Consider the following 23,297-nt stretch of genomic DNA (forward strand, 5'->3'; position numbering starts at 1 on the left):
TGATTCAACTTTCCAAAAATGGGGAAAAAGAAAACACAAGAAAAGACACTTTTTTGCCTGACAGCAGCAAATAAACACCAAATTTAGCTCCTTTTCCAAATGTTTAGGCGACAAAAAACCCAACTTTGGCTCACTGTCCCAACACTCAGACTTAAAAAAGACCAACTTTAATTCACCGTCCCAACACTTAAGCTTTATAATAACCACCTCTGACTCACTGTCCCAACACGGAGGCTTCAAATAGACCAAATTTAGTTCACTGTCCCAATACTTAGGTTGTAGACTGACCAACTATACCTCGCGATCCCAGTGCTTAAGCTTTAAAACGACCAACTTTGACTCACTGTCCCAATATTGATGCTTTAAAAGACCAAGTTTGGCTCACTGTCCCAGGACTTTGGGCATGTGTCCGCGAGTTAAAGCAGAGCGGTGTACTTCGGGGAGCGTGTTTACACTTGGCCAGGCTCGCTACTGGCCTCAACACAGATGGTTCCTCAAAGCTCTGTCTCTTTCTCTTGGCCAGCTGAAAATGGCCTCACACTTAACAGGAACTTGGCAATGGACGAGGCTAGACAGGCAAACACAGAGAGATGGCATGTGTGAACAGTGTGTGTGGTTAGATGTGCGCGCACACACACACACACACCAAAAAGTGATTCTGTGTTAATAAAAACAATGGGTCTTTTTTATGCCTTGTAAAACTTTACACTATTTTTTTTTTTTTTTTCAGATTTTAGGAACTTTTTTTTCCAGGTTCCAGTATACAGTCATGCACATTCACTAAGACAGGCATACACCCACTTAGAAAACACATAGATGTACACATTAATGAACTTGTTCTCTCTCTTTCATACACACACACACACACACACACACACACACACACACACACACACACACACACAGTTATTCTTACCTCTGTGATGACCTGCAGGTCTTTGAGGTAGGTCCGCTCTGTAGTCAACAGTTCCTTGGCGATGAAGTAGGCTTTGTCTGTAGGAAACTTCTAGACACACAGGGAAAGAGGAGGATCATCCATCTATCCATCCATCATCCTCTCATCCATCCACTCCTTCGCCTTGTCTGTAGCAAGGTCTCTCCAAGTATCATCAAATTAAACTGAAGACACTGAGACACCACTTTGGATGAAGACATAACCAATTTTGCAACTGAATTTTAGCGTTGAAAACAACCTATTCTGCAGCTTCAAGGTGATTCATATTCTGCTTTAACATCAGTAAATCCCCAACACATTAATTTTGAGACATTAGTATAATTACTGTAAACAAACACCGGGACAACTGTCAGCATCTGTCAACCTCTATGCTGCAATTTACATTGCGGGTTGGATTTTTGCAGGAAATCATTTGCAGGAAACATTTTGAGGTTTTCGCAGTTGCAAATAGGGGAATGAAAGGCAGACGGAAAAATCACTCCTGACATGTTTACCCTCTGTAGCGAAGCAAAGGATAAAATGCACATGGAGTGACAACAGAGGGAGGGGGAGCAAGGAGCAACATCCTCTTTGCAATAAATAGAAACAGAGCGATGTTGTGTTAATTTTGAGAGCACTGACACTGACACCATAGCAGCTGCTAGTCATATCAAACACAATCTCATTTGTTTACTGTATTTAGACCATAATCCCAATCGCTTTGATAATGATATATGCAGACGTTCAATCAGAATTTAAGGCTGCGCATAAGATTTTGCACAGCCTTGCTTTTTTAAGACCTTCGATGACTTCTTTCAGGATCTGTATCTAAACACATATAGTGCTTTTCAGACTCCACTTTGCCATCCATCCGTCTCCCTGTCTGCATGCACACCTTCCTCCTCGCCTCATCCTCGTCATCCGTGCGCACGTATCCGGCCTCGGTGAGCAGAGGGCTGGTGAGAGGCGATGGCAGCCGTCCATCGGGACTCTGACCCGGGATGCCGGTGCTGGCTGTCGCCTGTCCGTTGACAGATCCGGTGCCATTAACCAGCACATGGGCACTGGCCAGCGGTGAGTCTGCAGAAGAACTGGGACTTCCTGAGAGAGGAAAGGAAAACACAAACATAGAAGAGAGGGAGAAGAGGTGGGAAATAAAGGACAGAGGGAGAAGAGGGAGAAAATGATAGGAAAAGATAAGATAGAAGAGGAAAGGGGATTCATGTTAAAGTGGATTCCATACTTAAAAAAATACAAATCTCAAGTAGTTTATTGAAATTCACTGCCACTGTTTTCCTCTTCATCACCATGTTGCTTCTTATTTTAAGAAAAGCCAGGTGAACAAAACTAGCTGAAATTGATATAAACATACTATTTCAATAATTCCTATCTTTTCGGCAGTGAATTTCAAGATCATATGATTATCTGACCCAATATATTGAACTATGGGGTATGGACTGTTGGGATATTTCAGCTTTTCACATGGCAGAGCTAAGATGCTTCAATAATTCTTGGAAATTTATGAGACAACATTCAGTCCACTTAGATCCTCATCTGAAAATGCTCAAAAACCCACAATGAACTACGGTTAGTAAGGAGCTATGGATTATATGAGTCAGTTAATCGGTAAAACTTTCAGTAATGACCATATCTGTGCATTTGTAGGGCAAGTAAAATGACAAATAATGCAGCCATGCATAGCCACAATGTGATAGAAAAGTAATCTCAATTTAAATCAGTGCTGCGTTGCTCAGAGTTAGTAAAGCACTGTCGATACATGTTCCTACATGGCATTTTGACTGCATCATAACTATTTATGACCGCACTGCAAGCCTTTACATATCCCTTACAATGCATAATAGATATGGACTTCTGCTACTGCTACTCTAAGTTACTCCTGCTAGTCATGATGGTGCTGCAAAATCAGCTTAGTTTCTCATAGGAATTAATGGCCTGATTATGGTTCGGATCCCATCCACTTCTAAAAATCACTGCTGAATCATTTATGAGGGAAAATATGATCATCTGGACACAAAACTAAGGACAGTCACCTACTTTTCACTACATCTAGTCACTACAAAGGCAGACTACATTGTGCAACGTTATGACTGTATACTTGCCCGGATGCAAAGTTTCCAACCGGAACATGGGTAAAACCATGGCAACCACTGAGTGCAGATCTGTGACGGGTGCTATAAAAAAACTCACCACCATACAGAACAAAAGACTATGCTATGACAAAGAGGACAGACACGGGAAACAACCAGCTACACTAGCAAAATATGACAGACAGACAGACAGACACAGGTCGAGCTACGTGTGCATCAGACGTGCACGTGCACAACACCGGACAAAACGAACAACCTCTATTCTATGCTCTAACTACGACAACACAGGACACGGGATGGGAACTGAAAGGGCTGCACGCATCCAGGGTGATTGTCACATCGTGTGTGTGTGTGTGTGTGTGTGTGGGATGTGGGGTGGGTCACATTACAAACAGTTTCTCTACTCTACAACAAATTCTGGAGTCCCTTGTCTTTCGAGCATACGGGGTCGTTTTTTATTGACACTAGTGCACAAAATCAGTTACAGTGTTAAAAATAGAGGGGAAAAGCAGGAAGAGAGAAATCATGAGAACAAAATCCAGTAGGTGTTTTGTAATTTTAAAAAAAGAAAAAGGACAGGTGTGCAGATATACAAAGAGTTACAAGAGCGACAGGGAAACCGGTGCAGTCAGTGAGCCTTTAGGTCACATATTCAGTGTGATCATTTCAATGCAGAGTCTGTCTTTTGTGAAGGAATATGGCAACTTTTTGGCAGAGCAGCTCTTTAGTTCCATGTGAAAAGAAGATTGGCAGCAGTTTTGCTTGTCTGTATTAAGTATTTAGTGCTTTTAAGAAATGCTGGCATACACCATGAGAAATTGAACAAATTGAATTCTGGACATAAAACTGCTACAAATTCTCACATCACATAATGATAATTCCCATAAGTGCAATTACACACCAGAAAGTCAGTTTATTCCTTCAAAAGACATTCAGTCATTTTGTTATGTAAACAGAGAGAGAAGCACAGATGTGATGCTATAATGCCAACTTGTGGCATTTCAACAATCATATGTAAGCAGCCAAATATCAGTAAGATCACAACTTGTATACCGCAGTACAATCTACAATCATTCACCTATTATTATCAAATTATTGTCAAATAAACCTGACAAATTTGTTTCTGATTAACTCCCGTACAAATTACAATATGAATACAAAACCACAATCTATTGTTCTTGTATTTACAGTACATTAAAATTACAAAAAAGCCTAAATGAGAGTGACTTGCTGCAAGTGCTACTTTGGTGACAGGCAGTGGAAGGGACAACAGGGCAGAATCAACTCCAGTGCTCATGTATGTGTGTGCGTATGTGTGTGTGTGTGTGTGTGTGTGTGTGTGTTTACATGTGAATCCAACTACTGCCAATACTCCAACTTTCACACTTTGCAAAACAAAACAAAACGCCAGATCTCTCACACATACCCATCTGTTTTAACACTTACATTATGCATGAAGCTTAACTTGACTTGTGTCCGTCTACCCTCCACCCACCTTCTCCACGAAAAGAGCCATGGAGTTGAATCGGCCCTGTTTTGTCCTTGTGCATAGTGAGCAAACCCAGGGCAACACGCAAAATGGTATCTGATATTTGAAAAAACCAAGGTGCACTGAATTCATTATGGGAAAGTGATAAGAAACACTAAAAGGAAACAGCAAGGGGAGTTTTAAGTCTGAAAAACTGAAAACTTCCAAAAACCTGATGAATCACATTAAATCAAATTAACAGTTGTACATTTTTAGGTGCACCTAATGCCTCTCAAATATTTGTAACCATTTTGAGCATGTTGACAGAGACAGTGAGTGACAAGAGTGAAAAGAGCAGAGCAGTATGACAGAAACACAGGGATTTTGCTTGCCTGGTTATCATGCATTCAGAGGAAAAGTAAAGGAAACGGTGAGAAAACAGTGTGAGGTGCATTTTGGTCCCCCCACTGATAGATAACATGCTTAAAAACAGTGCATTTACAAAGCGTGAACGCTGCAATGGCTTTGCTAACAGTCAGGGTTGTTTCTGCTGAGGAACAAACAAACAAAAAATAAAAAAAGCTGTCAACTGGCTTCAGAGTGTATATGATAAGGTACTAATGAGATTTAGTCTCAAGTAAGTCACCCCAAAACAATCTAGAAAGTCAAATCAAAACTCCAACATTGGTGTTTTCTCCACAGAGGCTTTCTCACAGATTCTGTTGAAGGAAATTGGGCTGAGAAAGGTTTCTTCAGGAAGTGTCTTAGAAATCTTGCAGCATGCATTCACCCAATAAAAGGTTCATGAAATCAACATGGATCCTAAATTTGTTCAATGTAAAACAGTATTTTTATACACAGACAGTGAGAATAAAGCATTTCTAAGCATCTGAAGCACTAAAAGAGATCCAAATCAGTATGGTAAAAGGAATATGTGGGGCTTAGTAGATCTAGTGGGTAAATAGCGAACAGTACAACCCAATTCAATGCAGCTGGTCCCAATTCACTATTGCAATAAAAAAAACAAAGAATGTCTTTCTTGATATGAGCAGCGTTGCAGTGAGTGGACAGCCAGCAAATGACAGTGATGGCGATGGGAAGGCCAGCAAACCTTCACTAACCGGCATCATAACAGAACAGTGAAAGCAGCATTTAAAAGGAAGTCAAAGATAACAATGAGCTATCTTTTTCTCACGTGGTTGTAGTGCATGCCAGGGGTCAAGCCAAGCAAAGCAGACAGCAAGCTGGATGGACGTGTGTAAAGGGACGGTAAAAGGATGGCAGACGTCTTGGGTAATTTCATCATTGCGTGTGTGTGTGTGTGTCGTAAATCCGTGAAAGTGAGGAACAGAGGAAGAGAGTGAAAGATCAAGAGAGAGACAAACTGAAGAGGACCAGAGACCTACTCTCACTCACTTGTCACACCAATCAATGATATTAGCATCAGCACAGATAATGTATTTTTTGAGGATAATGTGGAGGCCTCTTGATTACGTCTTTTCTTCTATATCTCTACCTCTTGGAACGGAGTGCTTTTACTTCCCTAGGATGTCCTACAAAAGTCTCTATCAACGACATCAAAGGTAACAGTGCAAAATTGCCCATAAAAGACAGAAATCGAATGAAACAATGAAAAAAAAGTGCTCTGAAGAAAAGGAAATCAGCTTGGACTTGTCATGAAACTGAATGAGAAGGCAGCATGGCCGGTCTCTACGTACAGCATTTCTCTTCCAACAGATCCAAAAAAGCTAACACATTGTTCTTCTATACAATTCATTCTCTACCAAGGAGATTCTACAATACAATTAAAGGGAAATACCGCTGAATTCAAGAATACATATGTCATCGCCATGGACTAGCAGTGTCTAATGAGTATTTGTGAGCATTAATAACTGTCTCCCAACACTAGACTAAAGGAATCACATGAAATTCTTAGCAGACATGGTGTTTCCCTTTAAACCCTTAGAGATCTTCAAAATGAACCCCTAAAACCTTACAGCCCTTCTATTGCACAAGACAACAATCAAATAACCAAAGAAAATGCTACATAAGAAACTACAGGTAGGAACACTTCATCACTACTTATATAGTCTTGTTTAGGTATAGTGGTACTGGAAGGCATTATCGCCAATCGACTCAACAGCTTTCAGGACAGGTTATCAACATGTTTCACACTCAACATCACGTAACGAAACTAATCAATATCTCTGCATTCACCAGAAACTTAAAACTTCCTTAGTTACAGCTTCACATTATGAATTCTAGTCTTCCACAGTTACCTTGCAGCTGGCAGTGTTCCTTGGTTTAACATGGAGGAATATTAACAATGCTAACAAATTTTTAAGGAAAGTGAGGAACAACTGTAGAAACATTTTCTCCCACAAAAACAACCAACTACAATTAAAAATGTCAAAGGTATTTCTTTAAATTTCTTTAACTTCTCCACATAATCTATGTTATTCATCTACACCTACCTCTATATTGAATATACAGTTCATAAGTTATGGCACATTGCAAGAAAGGGTTTCCTTAAAACGCTGTCTACACTGATTCTTCAACAGATTTTTATACAAAGCTAACAGGATTGCCTTGGGGCATTTCAGACTTAATGGATTCTCCCTTTGACAAACGACTAACCCAACATTTCTACATGTCTTTAAGGTTAGAGAAATCAGCAATTCGCCAAGAGATTTGCATAAACTTTGCTGAGTACAAAATAATGGGATTGTGGGATCTGAAAACAACAATCAAAAGACTGCAGGGCATGGACTAATGAATTGACCTAAAAGTAGGGCAGGCCTCTCGTTTTACAGTGAAAGAGCCCACCAAGTCAGCCAAAGGCCAATCTCCACTTCAAAATATGACAAACCCTAATTGGAGCACAGCTGATAGAATATATTTTAGCATTTTAACTTATTTTATTTGAACTATCCAATGCCCAGTGTGAACAGCAAAACTAAAAAATTCTTTACTTCTCTTTCTTTCTTTTTTTTTTTTAAATCGTCTTTTGCTGTCAGTAAATGCACCTATTTTTCAGTCTTCATTATTGTATATAGGTGGTAGATAGAATTGCTTTCAGTTACATTCTATATTTCTCCAACAAGTCAAAACCAGTTTTATTCTGCATTTTTTGTAGCATAGTATATTCTGGAATTGTTACAATCCCTCTGCAACACAACTACACATTTCTGATGTTTCCTCATTCCTAATGAGGGTCCACCCTTTTTCAACAGCTGAAAACACGACCGCTTATATCTTCCTCATTGAAGCGGTAGCACCCCTCTTCCTCCCCGTCTCCATCCTCCCCCTCCTCGAGCTGGAGGCTTCCAAAGGAGAACTTGCTATGGGGCAGCGGGGAGGCGTTCATGCCATTAGAATTGACCGAATTGAGGGAACTGACGGCGGCAGGGTTGCCATACATTAACGGCTGGCTGTATGCGCTGCTGCCGGTGTCTGACTCGGTGTCACTGGTGTCGGTGCCGCTGCTAGTGGACCCGTCAATCATTTGGACTGGTTGGTTCAGGTTGCTATGCGCAGGGTTGCTGCCGGGTTTCCCGCGCCGCCCGTATAGCCGCTGCACAGTGCTGGACCGTGCCTGTCCCGGAACCATGAGGTTGCCCCCATGGTTACCGTTAGCTACCACCATTCTTCGCTCCATTGGGGCAGAAGAAGGGGCTTGGATGGAGGTTGCCCGTAACCCAGAGCGAAAGGGGTCATGGTGCCGAATGGGTGTGGATGTCAGCTGGCTGAGAATAAATGGGTCGGTATCAGAGCGGTTTCGCATGTTGTTATTGTGATATGGTTTGGTCAGATGTGACGGGGTTCGGTTAGCCGTGATAGGGGAGTAGCTGCCATAGTGATTTGGCGGCACAGGGTGGGAAGGGGATGGGACAGTGGGGGCCTCGACCGGAACCCCCCCAGGACGTTTGCTGAAATAATGGCCGCTGTCATCCCAACGCGAGGTTGAGCGCGGCTGACCATAGCCATTCACCATTTCAGCGTGACTCAGAGAGTTGGTCCGCTGGTGGAAACTGCTAATCACGGGGCTGGAGCACTGGCTACGTGTCCCGGTTCCCAACGGGCGTCCTGCCGCCACACCTCGCTTGTCTCGGCCCTGAAAGATTTCATCCAACAGCGTGCTGTGGAGTGGAAGGTGGCCATGAAATGACCCACCATTGGACAAAATCTCATCGTCAGTTAGCTCGTGACTCATACTAAACTTGTTGTTTGACACTGGAGGCTCATCCAACCTGTTCCTATTACCCAATATTCCTTGCTGCATTACACCGTGATGTTGCTGTTGCTGCATCAACCCCTGGGGGTTGGGGTGGTAAAGCCCATTTACCACCCCAAACAAACTCCCAGCCACCCTTCCGCCATTACCAATACCTCCAGCACTAAGGCCACGCTTATACACATTAGATTCATCATCGTTGCTGTCATTTGCATTGCCATGGCCCCTGGTAGCCCTCATGTCTTTAGTTACATCATATTCACTGTCTATGTCGCTACAGTCTATGTAAGGAATAGAAGAACTGCTGCCTTTGTTTGCCCTGCAGGCTGGACCTGGGTTGAGGAGCTGGTCTGGTGCTGAGCCGGTGGCCTGGTGGTTCTGTCGGGACTGGGTTGGCTCTGAGCCTGGTGCTGGCAGTGTGTCGTGGAAGCCGTTGGCGGTGGAGGTGGCAGTTGGTGGCTCATCACAAGAACCATTAGCGTCTGCTCTGTGGCCCACTCCAGCAGAGTCGGGCTGGTCTGCTAATGGGACAGACATGGCACTCTGCAGGTCAGGGAGGGAAAGAGGGACGAGAGGAGATGAAGAAGAAGGAGGAGCAAATGGAGTGGGGGTAGAGTAAAGTGGAAGAGAGGCGGGAAAAAAAAGAGATAGAAAAATAACTTTTGATTGGATGACTGAGGCTAGTTTGCTGATAAGCCATTCTTAGATATCTGCATGTTTCAGAATAAACAAGTGTTAGTCTTCTTAAGACTTTTTGATACCAATAATTATTTGTTACAGAAGGTTAACAAGAAAATGCAGAAAACATGGTATTTCAAACTGAACATTCAAAAACAATTAGTGAAGAAAAAGGACATTGGGAAATAAGAGTGGGCATTATGGAAGTATTTCATTCTGGCTCTATATGCGACTTACTTAACTTAATATGACCAGAGGTAAAGAAACTGTCAATTGCACTACTTAAATTAATGAGCATATTGGTAAAACATATGACCTATAATTCTTGAAAAAACAATTTTCGGGCATCAAATGTAGCTAATTTAAGACTCCTACAGATTATTTAGGACCTATGGATGTCTGTCTTGTATAACCACACTGGTTAGCACAGAACATATTTTAAACCAGGCTACTTGAAAACAAATGCATTCTAATCTAAACAGGATACTGTCTTCAAACTCTTATTTACAGCAGGAGCCTGGGGGACTCATTGCAGAACCAGGGTGAGTTGCAAACATTCACACTCACTCCTGGGAGCTACAAAGAAAAACCCAAGTCATGTACTGTTGGCCACAGAACAGCCTGAGATTGAAAGAAAAATATAAATAAACTAGAAAAGGCTAAATTCTCTGAAGAAAATTAGCTTTCTTCAGCTTGAAAAGGTAGATAGTTAAAGTACAAGACAGGACTTGAAGTAGCTGAATCAGTAATTTAAGTGTTTTAAGTAGTAGATAACGTGATTGGAGCAGCAGCTGTAGCTTAATAGACTGACTATTTGAAGCTGAACCCATTTGTTTCTTAATGTCCTATAGTAATCAATAAATGCAAGAAAAATGTAATAATAGCCCTAGTACTAAGATGGTTATAGCATGAGCAGTGAAGTACTAGGTAATTGCTTGGGTGTTTCTAGGCAACTGTAGAGGCATGCAGAGCCTCAAAAAGGATAAAAATACAAATGTACAAATTTTAAATGTAAAATAAATGTTATTTAATAAAGACATTGTAAAGACTCAACAACATTTCTAGCTCAGTGAGTATGAAAGACCATACATGTGAATGTGCGCAACCCTCATAGACAGAAAAGAAGAAGAGAGACAAGTAGAACATAGAAACTGCAAGTGATACTCATCCCAAAGTTACCATATTGTAGGCTATATAAGAAAACATAATAGTGTTTGTTGGTGTTGATATGTGTGTGTGTGTGTGTGTGTGTTACCTCTTTTGGCACTTGTGAGCGGAATGAAGAAGACTGAGGAGACATGCTGCTATTGGACAATATCTTACTGTGCTTCCTGAAAGGAGAAGACACAACAGACTCCTCAAATCATATGCGCCCAATAAGGATATAAAGAAATCTGCCCAATGAAATACATAAAGATAACTTGTTTAAAACAGTTTAAAACAATACATCTTGATATTCAGCAATAACACTATTGAAAACACACTTGGCAATTTATTCAAACCTCGCTGCTGTCCTAATGCATTTTTAGAGGGATGCATTTCATCCTGGGAAACAAGTTTCTCAAGATCCTACAAGCTCATCCCATGAGATTTTTCCAGATGTTGACAAATTGTTTCCCACGTACTGCAAAATTTAATTTTGTCACTGCTGATTGCCCAAGGGAGGCGTTGTGTTACTGGTGGGAAGCAACGTATTTGAAGTACAATTGTTCCTCTTAAAATTTATTCATTAGTATTTTTCAAAGATTTCATCAATTCCCTGTCAAAGGGTAAACACTGTGACAAATTAATATAAATGTATTTATATGCAAAGGGGTGTGTTACAATACACACAAATGCTCACACACACAAACAAAATACGCTTCTTGCACAGAAAATCAATATCTTCATCTGTTCAGTCAGAGCTATTGTTGTGAGTCGACACATGCATTCTCGCCTCAAGCCGACGAGGGCAGAAAAACCCAAACATTCAAACACCCGATCAAAGGAGGTGGCTTCACCTTTCAAATGGAACCTTCTTGAACTCTGAGTCTTTGACATAATCGATGATCTGCTTCTGGGTTCGACCACTGTGGGCAGGGGACACAAGGACAGAAGAGCATGACAGTGAAAAACAAATGAAAGACAAAAGCATATTATAGGAGCAAGGAAGAGAAGTCATTTAAAAAATCCCTCATCTTTGCTTTGGTTGCCTTTCCTCACCTCCTTCCCCACTCTCCCCTGTGCTCTCCTTTCTTCTCTTTCCCTTCTCTAAGTCTCTGTTGCTTTTACCTGAACCTGAATGAGGAGCCCCTGGTGAAGAGGACAGGCTTGGGTTTAGGTTTTGGCTCCTCGAAGAGCCTGAAGAAGGCGTGGTACTCTACGCAGATCTTCCAGAAGATCTTACAGCAGTCCCTGCTGGCCATGGCGAACTCCAGCGTGTCGTGGTGGGCATTTTGCTGGAGGACACAGAAACAGAGAAATGGAGACAGGCAGGCAGGATTGAGAGTAAAGTTAGTTATGGATGGATAGATCGGTGGATACATGCATGATTTTTGGAAGGAGGGAATTAGATAAAGGAATATAGTATTTACGTACAGCTGGGTCTGCTCTTAGCTTGATTAGGAACCTCTTGCGTTTGAAGCTGAGCTTGCGAATCTTGGACCAGTTGAAGGCGTTGATCTTTGTGTACCCCTGCATGAAGCGGAAGGCAGGACATTAGGATGGCTAAACTTCTTTCATTCTGCCGGTCCTGTCGATGGGTTCATCATTATAAATGCATGCTGCAGGGATGAAATTTGTTCAAACCAGCACAACTCTATTTTAAGTTCTAGTGGAGATCACAAGGTTTCTAAACATTCATTCATCTTCTAAACCGCTTATCCTCACAAGGGTCGCGGGGGGTTGCTGGAGCCTATCCCAGCGCACATAGGGTGGAAGGCAGTGAAACACCCTGGACAGGTCGCCAGTCCATCGCAGGATACCAAACATGTCCTGGTGAATTCCAGGCAAATGTGTATAAAATGATGCACAAGGCATTTAGATATTTTGTATTGGATGTAATGCTGCAGCCGTAAAAAAAAAAAAAAAAAAAAAAAAAAAAAATCGGCATCTTGGCATTGAATATTTCACTATATATTTCAATATATGTGACAAGTAGCTCCAAAGAAGTGCAACATTCAGCAGATACAGAATATGTGTATTTGATTGTACTATGTGGAAAAAAACAAACTTCCAATGTCTGATGAGTGGAAATTCCCAACCCAATTATTAGGACTTTTTAGTTCCTGCCATGTCTTACTCAGCCCATTTGGGCCAATAACTCAGCACAAACTAAACAAAACAGCACATTCTTCTCTCCTGGCTGAGATGTTGCCAAGTGTGGGTGGAGGCTCACCACAAGACCTACTAAACCAATTAAACAAATTGTCAGATCAGCCACATTTTCAAGATGCTGGCATTCTTTGAATGTTTGTGACAAAAATCGTGGCAAAGAATTAGTGTATCTGGGTCCTAATTGTTGTGAAAAATAGTCAAAAGAGCTGATAGGTGTTGATTTAGGGATTACAACAAGGGATTATCATCTCTTGTTGGAGGAATGTTTCCTGACATAACCTGATAAACTGAGCTAGGTGCCAGAAAGTGTCAGGTCAGCCATGACGGCATGCCCTACATTAAACTACAGCAGTATAATGCATGCTGACTTATGCTGTACAAACTACATTTAAAATAGCTCTCTGTGACCTTGTCTCAGTTTTTGTTTCAGAGTTCACTCAGCAGTGGTGGCAAACCACAGCAATAAAACTTGACACCATGACTGGAGAATGTGAAAGAAAAACCCACTGGATTAACCCACTGGTGCTTTAAGGATAATAAATAGTTAAATCCATCGTCATAACTGCTTAAGTGCTAGACCATGTTATTAAATTAAAACTACAACCTGCACTGGGATCAAAACCTGACCCACAAAGAAACAGGCACGGAATTGAAACCACAATTACCACAAAACACCACTGCTACAAAATAGAACTGTATGCATACCCCTTTCCAGAAAGTGTTTAAATGGCCAACTTAAGTTAAGAAAACAACAAAGTTCAGCTCAGGAATTAATATTTCAGAACTTGGTTTTAAACCCTGAACCTTTTAGCAAAACCATTTTAGAGTTTAAGTCCATACATCTTAACTTAACGGAAAAACAAACCTTGATTCTTTTTAAAAAGGAGTGTTAATTTTGGTTTTACCTGGAATACCAGCACTCCAGTGTGTGCCACAGCCAGGCTGAGTTTGGTGCCCTCGCGGTCCTTGGCTGGGTGCAGGCGAACGCCATACATCTCCAACCGCCGGGCGATTTCCAGCAGCTGGTAGTCCGACTCCGCTGGTGTCTGCCCTCTGTGGAAGGAGAGAGATCAATCAATCCATCAGTCAACAAACCAGCCAATCAATCAGCAGTCAAACAACCTATACCCTCTGAGGCAGAGACACATATAACAAAATGAAAACACTGAAGTTAAATTGTATTCAAACCAATATCTGTAAAGAATCAAGACAACCAGTTCAATTTAAGCCTGCATATTTTTGGTCTTTTATTTAATTCCTGAGAGTGTGGCCATTTGCAATCTTTCTATTTTAATATATCCTTAATATTTAATGTATCTCTTGTCTATGTACTTCTTTCTATCTCTGCTCTAACCCCTCACTGCTCTGTTGGCTTGTAGATAAGCTGCCAAGTGCCGATGTTTGCATCTCCACCTGTTCAATAGCAACAATAATCACTACAACCAACCATAGGTGGGCGCCAGGGACCGTCACCATAGCAACAAGCATAGTAATAACAGCCATCGGTGCCAAAAAATATGGCTTACTGTGCCAAATGATATGTAAACAACTGAACAAATCACTGCCTTTAAGCGATCTTTTATTGTTTGCAAGTACCAACAGTAACATATCAAGTGACTGATCCCAACTGGATGTTCACATAAATGATTACTGTATCATAGATGCAAGAGTTAAATAAACTGCTTTTTGAAGACATTTTAAAACAAATGCTAATGAAATTTAAGACTATTTTGGAAAAAATTCAAGCGCTGCAGGTAAGTATGGATGCTATATTTGGTCTCCCATACAGTTATGTTTTAAATAGGAATCTGTCAGTTTTTAACTAATTTTTTAGGATCTGATGCAGATAACTGACTAATTTTGAAAAAAAGAAATAGCTGGATAAATTTAATTTAACAAAAAGTTGATGTCGAAAGACCTCATAAGTTCAAATTTAAGATATCTATCACTTTCAAGGACTCAGTATTTGGACAAATTTAATGGAAAAATGCACCACAGGATCAGAGGGCTTTGGGTGAAAAGAAATCATCCACAAAAGAAGTTTGCTTCCTGACAAATCTGAAAATAGCTTCCTGTTTCCTGTATAGGCTGCTGAATTAGCCACTTCCTTCCTGGGCTGGCTGGGGAGGGGAGAAGGAGCCCACCAAAACAGAGAGGGCATGTGGTGCAGCATGACTGTGAGATGGCACGGGGCTGCCTCCCAACCACTGGGATATCCCAGGATAAATAATCAACAAGTAAACAGTTTGCTTTGCTGCCTATGTCCGTGGTTAAAGAGAAAGGAATGTTTACCTCTACAGCTGGAGAAAAACAGAGGAAATGTTTGTGTCACATATTTTAAACAGCAGTATGGAAACTATGTCCATGTGTTTGTGTGTGTGTGCGTCCCAGAGGCATACAGGGTGTGCCAAGTGGCCTGTTTGTAGATAGCCAACTCTGTGGGAGGGAGAGATTAGATTTGTGAGTGGGCCAGCGTGTGTGCATGCAAATAGCTGTAGATTAGGAGATAAACATCTCTGCTGGAGACAGATTTATGAGTTGGGTGTAATGTTTTTGTGTGTAGGTGTGAATGTGTGTGTGTGTGAGCGCGCGTGTGTGTGTGTGTATGTCCCAACATCTAGCTTAAAGCTACCCAGAAACTGGTCCCCAGTCACAATAAGGCTCAGGTCAGTATTGTTTTTCATGCTGACATAATCTCAATATTTTTCAGTAAACAGCATTGCCATGGTGATTTTCAGAATTAGCTATTATTAGTGCTAAAGCCCAGAATAAATCTATACTGTGCATGTTCTGCACTGCATGGGCATGTTTTATTAAATACAGAAGCACATCTAATTCTTGGCATAGTGCTTTATAATCAAGTACCATATACTAAATAATGCATATGGTATATTATGGATACACTACACATTTTTATTATTTGTAGAGGCACATTAAATGTACCACTGCTGCACACATTTGTGCATTCATACAGCATATACCAAAATAGAGCAGCTTTTTTTTTTACCACATAAATGTACTTGTGAACTCATGTGGAGTGCTATTTACCTCCAAGTATAGTCAAACTGGTCAATTTACCTTGTGAGCTGAATCTGTGCCCATGTGAGTCTCTGCATTTGTGTGTGTGTGTGTGTGTGTGTGTGTGTGTGCGCGCGCGCGCGTGCATGGGACAACTCACACATTCTTGCGGTGGCAGTCGATGATCTTGTCCCTGAGGGCATCCTGGTCTGGCAGATACTTATTGTGGAGGAGATGCTGCCAGCTCTGGGTCTCATCATAGTCACCTATTTCCGCTGGTGATTGGAGAGAGACAGAGAGAGAGGGAGAAGGTGTAATTTTAGAAGTTAGAGAAAGAGTCAATATGTATTTGTATGAAAAAAATGAGGATAAAAATGGTCTGAATAAATTGGGGAGAAATATGGATATGACAGGAGGTTCAGAAAACAAAAAGAATGTATAATGATGAAGAAATGGAGAGCAGATGAGGGACGGAGAGAGTTTTAAAAAGATATGAGTAGGAGAATAAGGAGAATAGGAGAGAAGGAGCAATGCAACAGTTCATGGCAAAAAGGAAATGTTTAATGATACCTCTGTCTACCTCTAATCCCAGCCCAGTCTCTTCTTTTTATCGACTGTCATATTTCTATTTCTCTTCTAATTCAATATTTCTACCTCATTCCCACTCAATCCTATTACATTCTATTGTAGATCAGGTTGGGTGTGCCGCTGTTTCTCTCCATCTGTTCAACACCAGCGGCAATAAACCCTCACACTGTACCACCCATAGGTGCACACATGCAGCAGTGGCTGTCACCATGGCAACAAAGTGATAGTCTCTAGCATTCCGTCTGCATGATTGAATCACATACAGAAATCCTATATCATCCACATAGGGTGCAGAATAATAATGTTTCTAGAGATAAGCTGAAAGAACCGTGTGAGCAGGTGCGGGACGGTTGAAGGATCAGGAATGGAGGACAGCCGCCCGCACGCTGCTGTGGGGCGCCCATGTGGCCTTCATTTCATTCAAATATCCTGTAAAATATGACTGGTTCTGAAGGTAAGGGGATATGGGTGCCCGGTGTAACTGAAAAGATAATACAATAAAGGAAGAGGGGTGACAAGGTGGTACAGTGAGTGATGCTGCTGCTCACACATCTACTAATGTTAGGGCGGGGGAAATGGCCCCTTGGATGCTTCTGGTGCTCATGGGAGGGGTAGTAGCAAGAGAAGCAGCAGTGGAAATAGTAGCATTAGCAGTATAAGCAGTAAAGGTTGTGGCCGTAACAATAGTAGTATTAAAAATAGAGAACAATCTAATTTATTTGGTAATGTTTCAAGCAAACTCATTTAAACCAAAAGTAGCAACACACTGACTGAGACAATGTTGCCTGAAAAGGGAAAATTTGTCATATGTGAGAGTGTGTTTGTGTGTGTGTGTGTGTGTGTGTGTGTGTGTGTGTGTGTGTGTGTGTGTGTGTGTGTGTGATGGTTGATTGATGGTTGCTCTCCCAGCCAAAGAGGAAAATTAATGTTTTTTCATTAGACTGGGTCCCACAGTGAGACTATATCATGTGGCTCGAAAAAGATTTGAGAACCTCTGCCACACAGTATTGGTGTGTGAGTGCATGTGTGTGTCGTGTGCTTACACTGAATGATATGGGACACCATGAGAGCGGCGCTGGTGTCGTTGCAGATGAGGCGACCGCAGGCCAGGTCATGTTTAATCTGAAGGGCAAACAGATACCTGGAAAGAGTGAGAAAGAGCAAGAGAGAGAGAGAGACAGAGAGACAGAGAGGGGGTGAGTGGGGCATGTAGAGGAGAGGGTGGGAGGGTGAGAAAGTAAAAATGTCAAGCAGGAAGATAGAAAGGCTAATGTTATTAGCTTAATAAATAGTCTATAAATGTCTACATAGTTTACAAGTCATTCAATAGTTTAAAAGTCATTCAATTACCCTCAAACTGCCAGAGCTCACACACACTGCTGATACTGAACTTCCACTGACTTATAATCATTCCCTCATTGAGAAGATGCCTTAACTTAGCTGTTAAACAGTTGTTTTCTGTTAATCATTATTCTATAGGTTACTTATAAGGAGCTTTGAACCTCTTACACACACACACGGCATGCACATGTTGCTGGGGCATGATGTTGCACCGCAATGTGAAAACGGCACTGACAACGCCATAGTGTACGATTGTGTGTGTCAGTGTCAAGACAGCTGGCCTAAGTCAACACCTATCAGTTCATAGCCAACACAGTGTTGATTCAACACACACACACACACACACACACACGGAAGCATCTGTACCCATGTAATATGAGACATGAACATGAATACATGAGAAAAAACTCAAACTGATGCAAATAGTATTGTCCTGTTTCAAGCTAATAATCAATCAACACACACACACACACACACACACACACACACACACACACACACACAACAAGACCAATCCAGTTTGAAAAGCAACACATGTGCAATTTGAAATTCAAGTTAATGAACAGTCACATGATGCAGTTAAAAGATTATGTTACAAAACCTTTTTTCTGTTCTAATTTAGTAATTCAGGACTACATGTGTGCCTTGGACGGATGCCACAGTAGACGTTCTTAGTAATCATTTCCACAAGAACAGCACATAAAGCTCAGTGAGTCTGCATGGTCTAAACGGCCACGTTAGGAAGGTTAAGCAGCACTGTCAGTGTTAGCACACCATGTCAACCATGTGCCATGGAGGGCCGAGAGTCTACCAGTTTTCATCCCAACCAAAAACTACCCAAGGTGAGTTCAGGTTACTTCCTTAGATTAGTTAGAAGGTGAGGTAATCAGTGAAATCACCCGGTGTAGTTTTTGGCTGGAATGGAAACCCTCCAGGGCACATGGGTGAGTACCGCTGCACTCTGTCTTTCAGTCAGTGTGTCTGTCTGTTTAGGTCTGATGTGTCTCTGCCTGTCTGTCTTCATGTACCCATCTTTACTTGTTTTCATCCATCTATCAGTCTGTTCTTTGATTTGAGCAATATGGGTTTTTGAACACCTATACTACTTTGGGAATAGTTTATATTTTGTATTCAATATACCCTTGTACAAAATTCTTGTAAGTAGGATGGCAGTTAATTAATGAGCCAGTTTCAGCTTATAATAATAAAAAAAAAGAGTCCAAGGGGCATGGATGAATCTAGCGAAGATTTATTTCTGAGATATTATCAGCAACAAATCTTCCTTACATCCGTCCATGCCTCTTGTCTGTCTATTCCCGCATTCCCCATCAAAGGAAACACTGAGTGCAGTTGTTCGCTCTGACAGCTAAACAAAGGAAAAAAGGCTGTGCTGTGCCCACTTCCTGTTTAGCGCTGGAGGCTGCAGCCTCCCTCCAACGCAGGACGAGTTCAGTGGAGTACACTGGGCGACCGAGCGGCCGCCCGACGGCAGTGGAAAATATGTACAGCATTCTGGAGTGGTGATGATATTTTGTTGTCAAATTAAGCCTTTCATTTAAGGCTCACGAGAACCCATCAAAGGCAAGTGGCACGATGCACACTTCCTGCTTGGCGCTGGTATCTAGTAAGTCTATCTGGGCGGCTGGGAGGAGTGCAGCATCATGGGAAAATGCGGTTTGGAGGGTCAAATCATCCTTCCTGTTATATTTTGGCTATATGATGAATGACAAACTTCAAGTGCTGAATGAAATGACACAAACACATAAACACAGGGTAAAAAAATGCCGCTATATCTTACTGGGCATACATTTTGTTGCATATAATTCCACAAGGATTGCTGAAATGAGAGTTGTCTGATTGTAATTGCATGTTGTTGTTTTTTTACTCTGCCCAACAACTTAAGCATAGAGGAAATTAAAGCTTACTAATTTAGCCTTTAAATGCTAGAAGCCTCTTTGGAAAATGACTCAGACATTAAACATTTTTTCAAGGTTAAGTCTTTTTACTGTAAAATCCCTGTTTTCCAAAATCATGGGATGAGTGCACAGGGCCTCTTTTTGGTTGGTCCGCTTGTGACAAAAGCAACAAATATGTTTCTCTGAGCCTGTTTCCCAGATGACAGATAAATTCTTGTTTGGGATTCAGGGAAAAAACCTCTAGTGAAAAGTATTCTCCCCGCTTTGATGTTTTGCTATGTGGATATGAATGTGTTATAAATGGTAAGTGGCTGACCATGGGAAACAAAAGGGTTAGGCAAAAAAAGAGAAGATGCAAACATATTGTTTAACAAAAAGCCTCTGATTTTTGTTTGGAGTCAGCCGTAAACCATAAATGGTACTTATAAATCCGCCCGCGCTCGCTTGAAGCACTGAGAACACTCAAAACCAGAAGAAAAACAAAATGTCTTTTAATTCGAGAGGCTTTTTTCCTTCTTCGGATAGGTGTGGTTTCTGTATCGAGAGGACCTACCGAGTCAGCTCCTCCATGAGCTGTGTGTGGTCAGGAGGGAAGAACTTCACCACGAAACGAAGGATGGTGTTTTTAGGCCCTGAGGAGCGGAAACGGAGACAGGGAGAAACAGAAAAGATGCAAAGAGAGGCGGGGGAATGAGAGAGGAGGACACAGCGGGGGACAGAAAGTAAGTAGAGAGACAACTTTGCAGCGAGGGCTAGATATTCTCACATAATCTTATCTGTTTCATGGTGGTTTTCCTTCTTCGCCTGCCTTGTTATATGCCGTTACAAACTGATTTGAAAAGATTAAGTGTTCTGAATAGTCCATCAGTGGAAAATGCTGAGTAAATGACTGCAATTCAGATTCAGTAAGTGTGACTGACGCTTCTTATTGCACTGGAAATGACTGTTTCCGTTTCCAAAGTGCTATACATTATATCCATTTTAGAGAAATAAAAATGTCTGAGGTTTATTCAATATGTCTTCAAAATAGACTAGACTATCATGCTTTAAAGGGAACAAAATTTGCTCACGGTCATGTGGCAAGCTTAGGTGTTACTTTTTTTTTTTTTTTAAGATAGGAGAATCAAATTCTACTACTACCTCTCCTGTGGACTTGTCGATAAAAACCATCAATTTAACAGCAGGACCTCACCGGACATGGTGTGTTTAATGGTTTGATGTGCAGAGTGCGTGTGTGAGCTACTTACGTCTGATCTGTTTCACTGTCGGCTTCAGCAGATCCAACCACACCTGCGGACCACAGAGCACAGCTTCACTATCACGCCCTCAAAGGAAGCTGCTGGAGGATTTTCTCTCAACACCCTGATAAATTAGATGTCTGGCTTGTCTAGTTCTCTATAGTGTAGAGTTCAATAGGTCAAAAATGGAATAAAACACTCCCAAGGTTATGGGTACGGCTGTACATTTAATGACACATAATCTCATGTTATGATTTGTTTCCATAAATAAGGACTGTGTAATACTGGCATATTGCCAATAAGGAAACATTACATTTCCATTTCATTTAGCACCTCCATTGTAGGTGAAGACAGTTAAGATGCTGAGGTGCTTTAAAGTGCACTGCTGTAACTGGCTTGTTGAAAACGCCAGTCAACTGCTAATCGTGATAATGGCGTCTGGCAAAATTACTGGTGTTATAATTTTAGACATAATGTTGTAACCTGAGTGAATGTGTTCTTTAAAATGAATAAATGGCATAAATAAAAATGGTCATTGTTTCTATAGTCTAGTTCCATTTATCAAAATCTTTGCAGATAAGATTTGCAGATAAAATGAGACAGGGAGCAGCTAATATTGTATTGAAGTCTGAAAGAGGTTATTATTCTGCTGTGCCTATTTTTTTTTTTTTAACCAGGGAGTGACTCTGAAACTGCACATTGCGCAGATAAACGTATCCAAATTTCAGATTAGTCGTGCAAGTGCCTCTGTCAATGCAATCAGCACTGCGGCCACAGAAGTCATTCAAAGCAGCTTATCTTGTCACTGAAAGTTTGCAGCTTCACATTTTAGAATCAGAGGTCAGAGACAAAATACTCCAAGTAATCCAACAGGAACCTTGTGAGAGTGAAAAGTATCTGTCATCTACAAAAAAAAAAAAAAAAAAAAAAAAAAAAAAAAAAAAAAAAAAGTTTTACCCTAACAGACCAATATTCCTTTTACCCTAACTCTCTGTTTTGTCCAAAAGATCTACAATCAGCAAGGTTGAGCTCTCATCGGCCTCTAGAGGTGGCATGATTGGACAAATATTACTCTAATACATGGCACCACTATCTGTATTAGTATACAATGACACACAAACCACATCTTAATACTGTACTTGAACTACAGTGTAAGTAATCATGAATACCTGATGTATATTAGTGGATATGTGCTATGCAAACACTAGAGACATATGAAAAATACAAGCCTGTAATGTCTTTTCACATAAAGTGGAATACACTATGGATCTACTCTGACAACCATGTGATTTAGTGATACTTGTACATCTGCCCAGAGGGTATTCAAACCTTTCAAGAGTGTTGCAAAAGTTACAGTATAAATCAGGATCTTAACATAGGGAGTAATGCATTCATGATGGACTTCAAATGTACATATGGTGCCTGTTAGCGCTTTAAGAGCAACACTTGTGTGTGCTGATAATTTCATCATTATTCCATAAGAATTAACTCATCTGCTCTACTGGTCCACCTCAAGACAATTCTTCTAATGCCTGGGGCTTTTCACACTAAGAACAATGGTGTGTGTGCGTGTGTGTGTGTGTGTGTGTGTGTGTGTGTGTGTGTGTGTGTGTGTGTGTGTGTGTGCTGGGTACATGTGTGTATTTGTTTGTGTGTGCGCGCGCGCGCTGAGAGGTAAGTGGATCACTCCATCTGTTCTCTTTCTCCCAAATCTGGGCTCACTGTCCTCTTTGTGCTACATTTTCCTTTTAAACAAGCTATCTGCATAAGTGAGAAAGCTTAAAGCCAGTAGATGATGACTGCCAAACAGCTGGATAGACAGTAGCACAGCTGCTCTTCCTTTGAAACAGGCAGAACAAACACATATAAAAGCTGTGATCTCACTGTTTTCGGCAATTAATTTCAATTACATGTAGATGAAAGGAATATAGGACAAAATGCAACCTTTAAGTGTTTGCATAGATCAAATGTAATTTACTGGCCAAAAAAGGGATGTAATCTTATACTATGAAAGTGACTGTTACATTTTCAATTCCCCTGAGAGTCCCAAAGTGGTCTGTCAACCTCTTTGCAACCTTTAAATGTGCAATGTGCATCCGTGTAACCAAAAGTGAAAGCTAAACAGCTAAGTTAAGATGGAGAGCATCAGGGAAAGTAAAAAAGATCATACAGGCCCAACAAAACCGGGTCAGCGAGTGTCATGTGGTTTTAAAGCAGGTGACAACAAACACGATTAAAATTCTGAGCGCTTTGCCTTTAAATTGTAGCTATATCCCAAAATAAAAAAAAAAGTGTGTTTCAAATGCAACTTGAATTTTGTAAATAAGAACCTCAGTTTGATTAAAACAGGAGAGAAAACAAGACCGTCAAGCTGGTGGGTACTGAAATAATTCTTTTCCGAAAAACCGAGACAAATACCTGTAATAAGATCAATCATGATCACAGTACAACCGATGACT

General features: G+C 41.1%; 1 protein-coding gene across 3 annotated transcripts in view; it reads right to left on the reverse strand.

Annotated features, from left to right (window-relative positions):
- LOC115371355 (FERM, ARHGEF and pleckstrin domain-containing protein 1-like) overlaps nt 1–23,297 on the reverse strand; it is a 70,445-nt gene that overhangs the window by 14,893 nt on the left and 32,255 nt on the right. The window contains exons 4-15 of one of the 3 annotated variants that reach the window (XM_030068701.1): nt 20,848–20,890; nt 20,154–20,232; nt 17,387–17,484; nt 15,916–16,030; nt 13,643–13,790; nt 12,000–12,095; nt 11,694–11,860; nt 11,423–11,491; nt 10,678–10,753; nt 9,077–9,287; nt 1,830–2,035; nt 917–1,006 (exon numbers count right to left, since the gene is read on the reverse strand). In XM_030068701.1, the coding sequence (XP_029924561.1) occupies nt 917–1,006; nt 1,830–2,035; nt 9,077–9,287; nt 10,678–10,753; nt 11,423–11,491; nt 11,694–11,860; nt 12,000–12,095; nt 13,643–13,790; nt 15,916–16,030; nt 17,387–17,484; nt 20,154–20,232; nt 20,848–20,890 (1,398 nt within the window). Of the gene's footprint in view, nt 1–916; nt 1,007–1,829; nt 2,036–9,052; nt 9,288–10,677; nt 10,754–11,422; nt 11,492–11,693; nt 11,861–11,999; nt 12,096–13,642; nt 13,791–15,915; nt 16,031–17,386; nt 17,485–20,153; nt 20,233–20,847; nt 20,891–23,297 lie in introns of all 3 variants that reach the window. The other 2 variants (XM_030068692.1, XM_030068683.1) reach the window with 2 other exon arrangements.

This window comes from Myripristis murdjan, chromosome 2, assembly GCF_902150065.1.
Source record: "Myripristis murdjan chromosome 2, fMyrMur1.1, whole genome shotgun sequence".
NCBI lineage: Eukaryota > Metazoa > Chordata > Actinopteri > Holocentriformes > Holocentridae > Myripristis > Myripristis murdjan.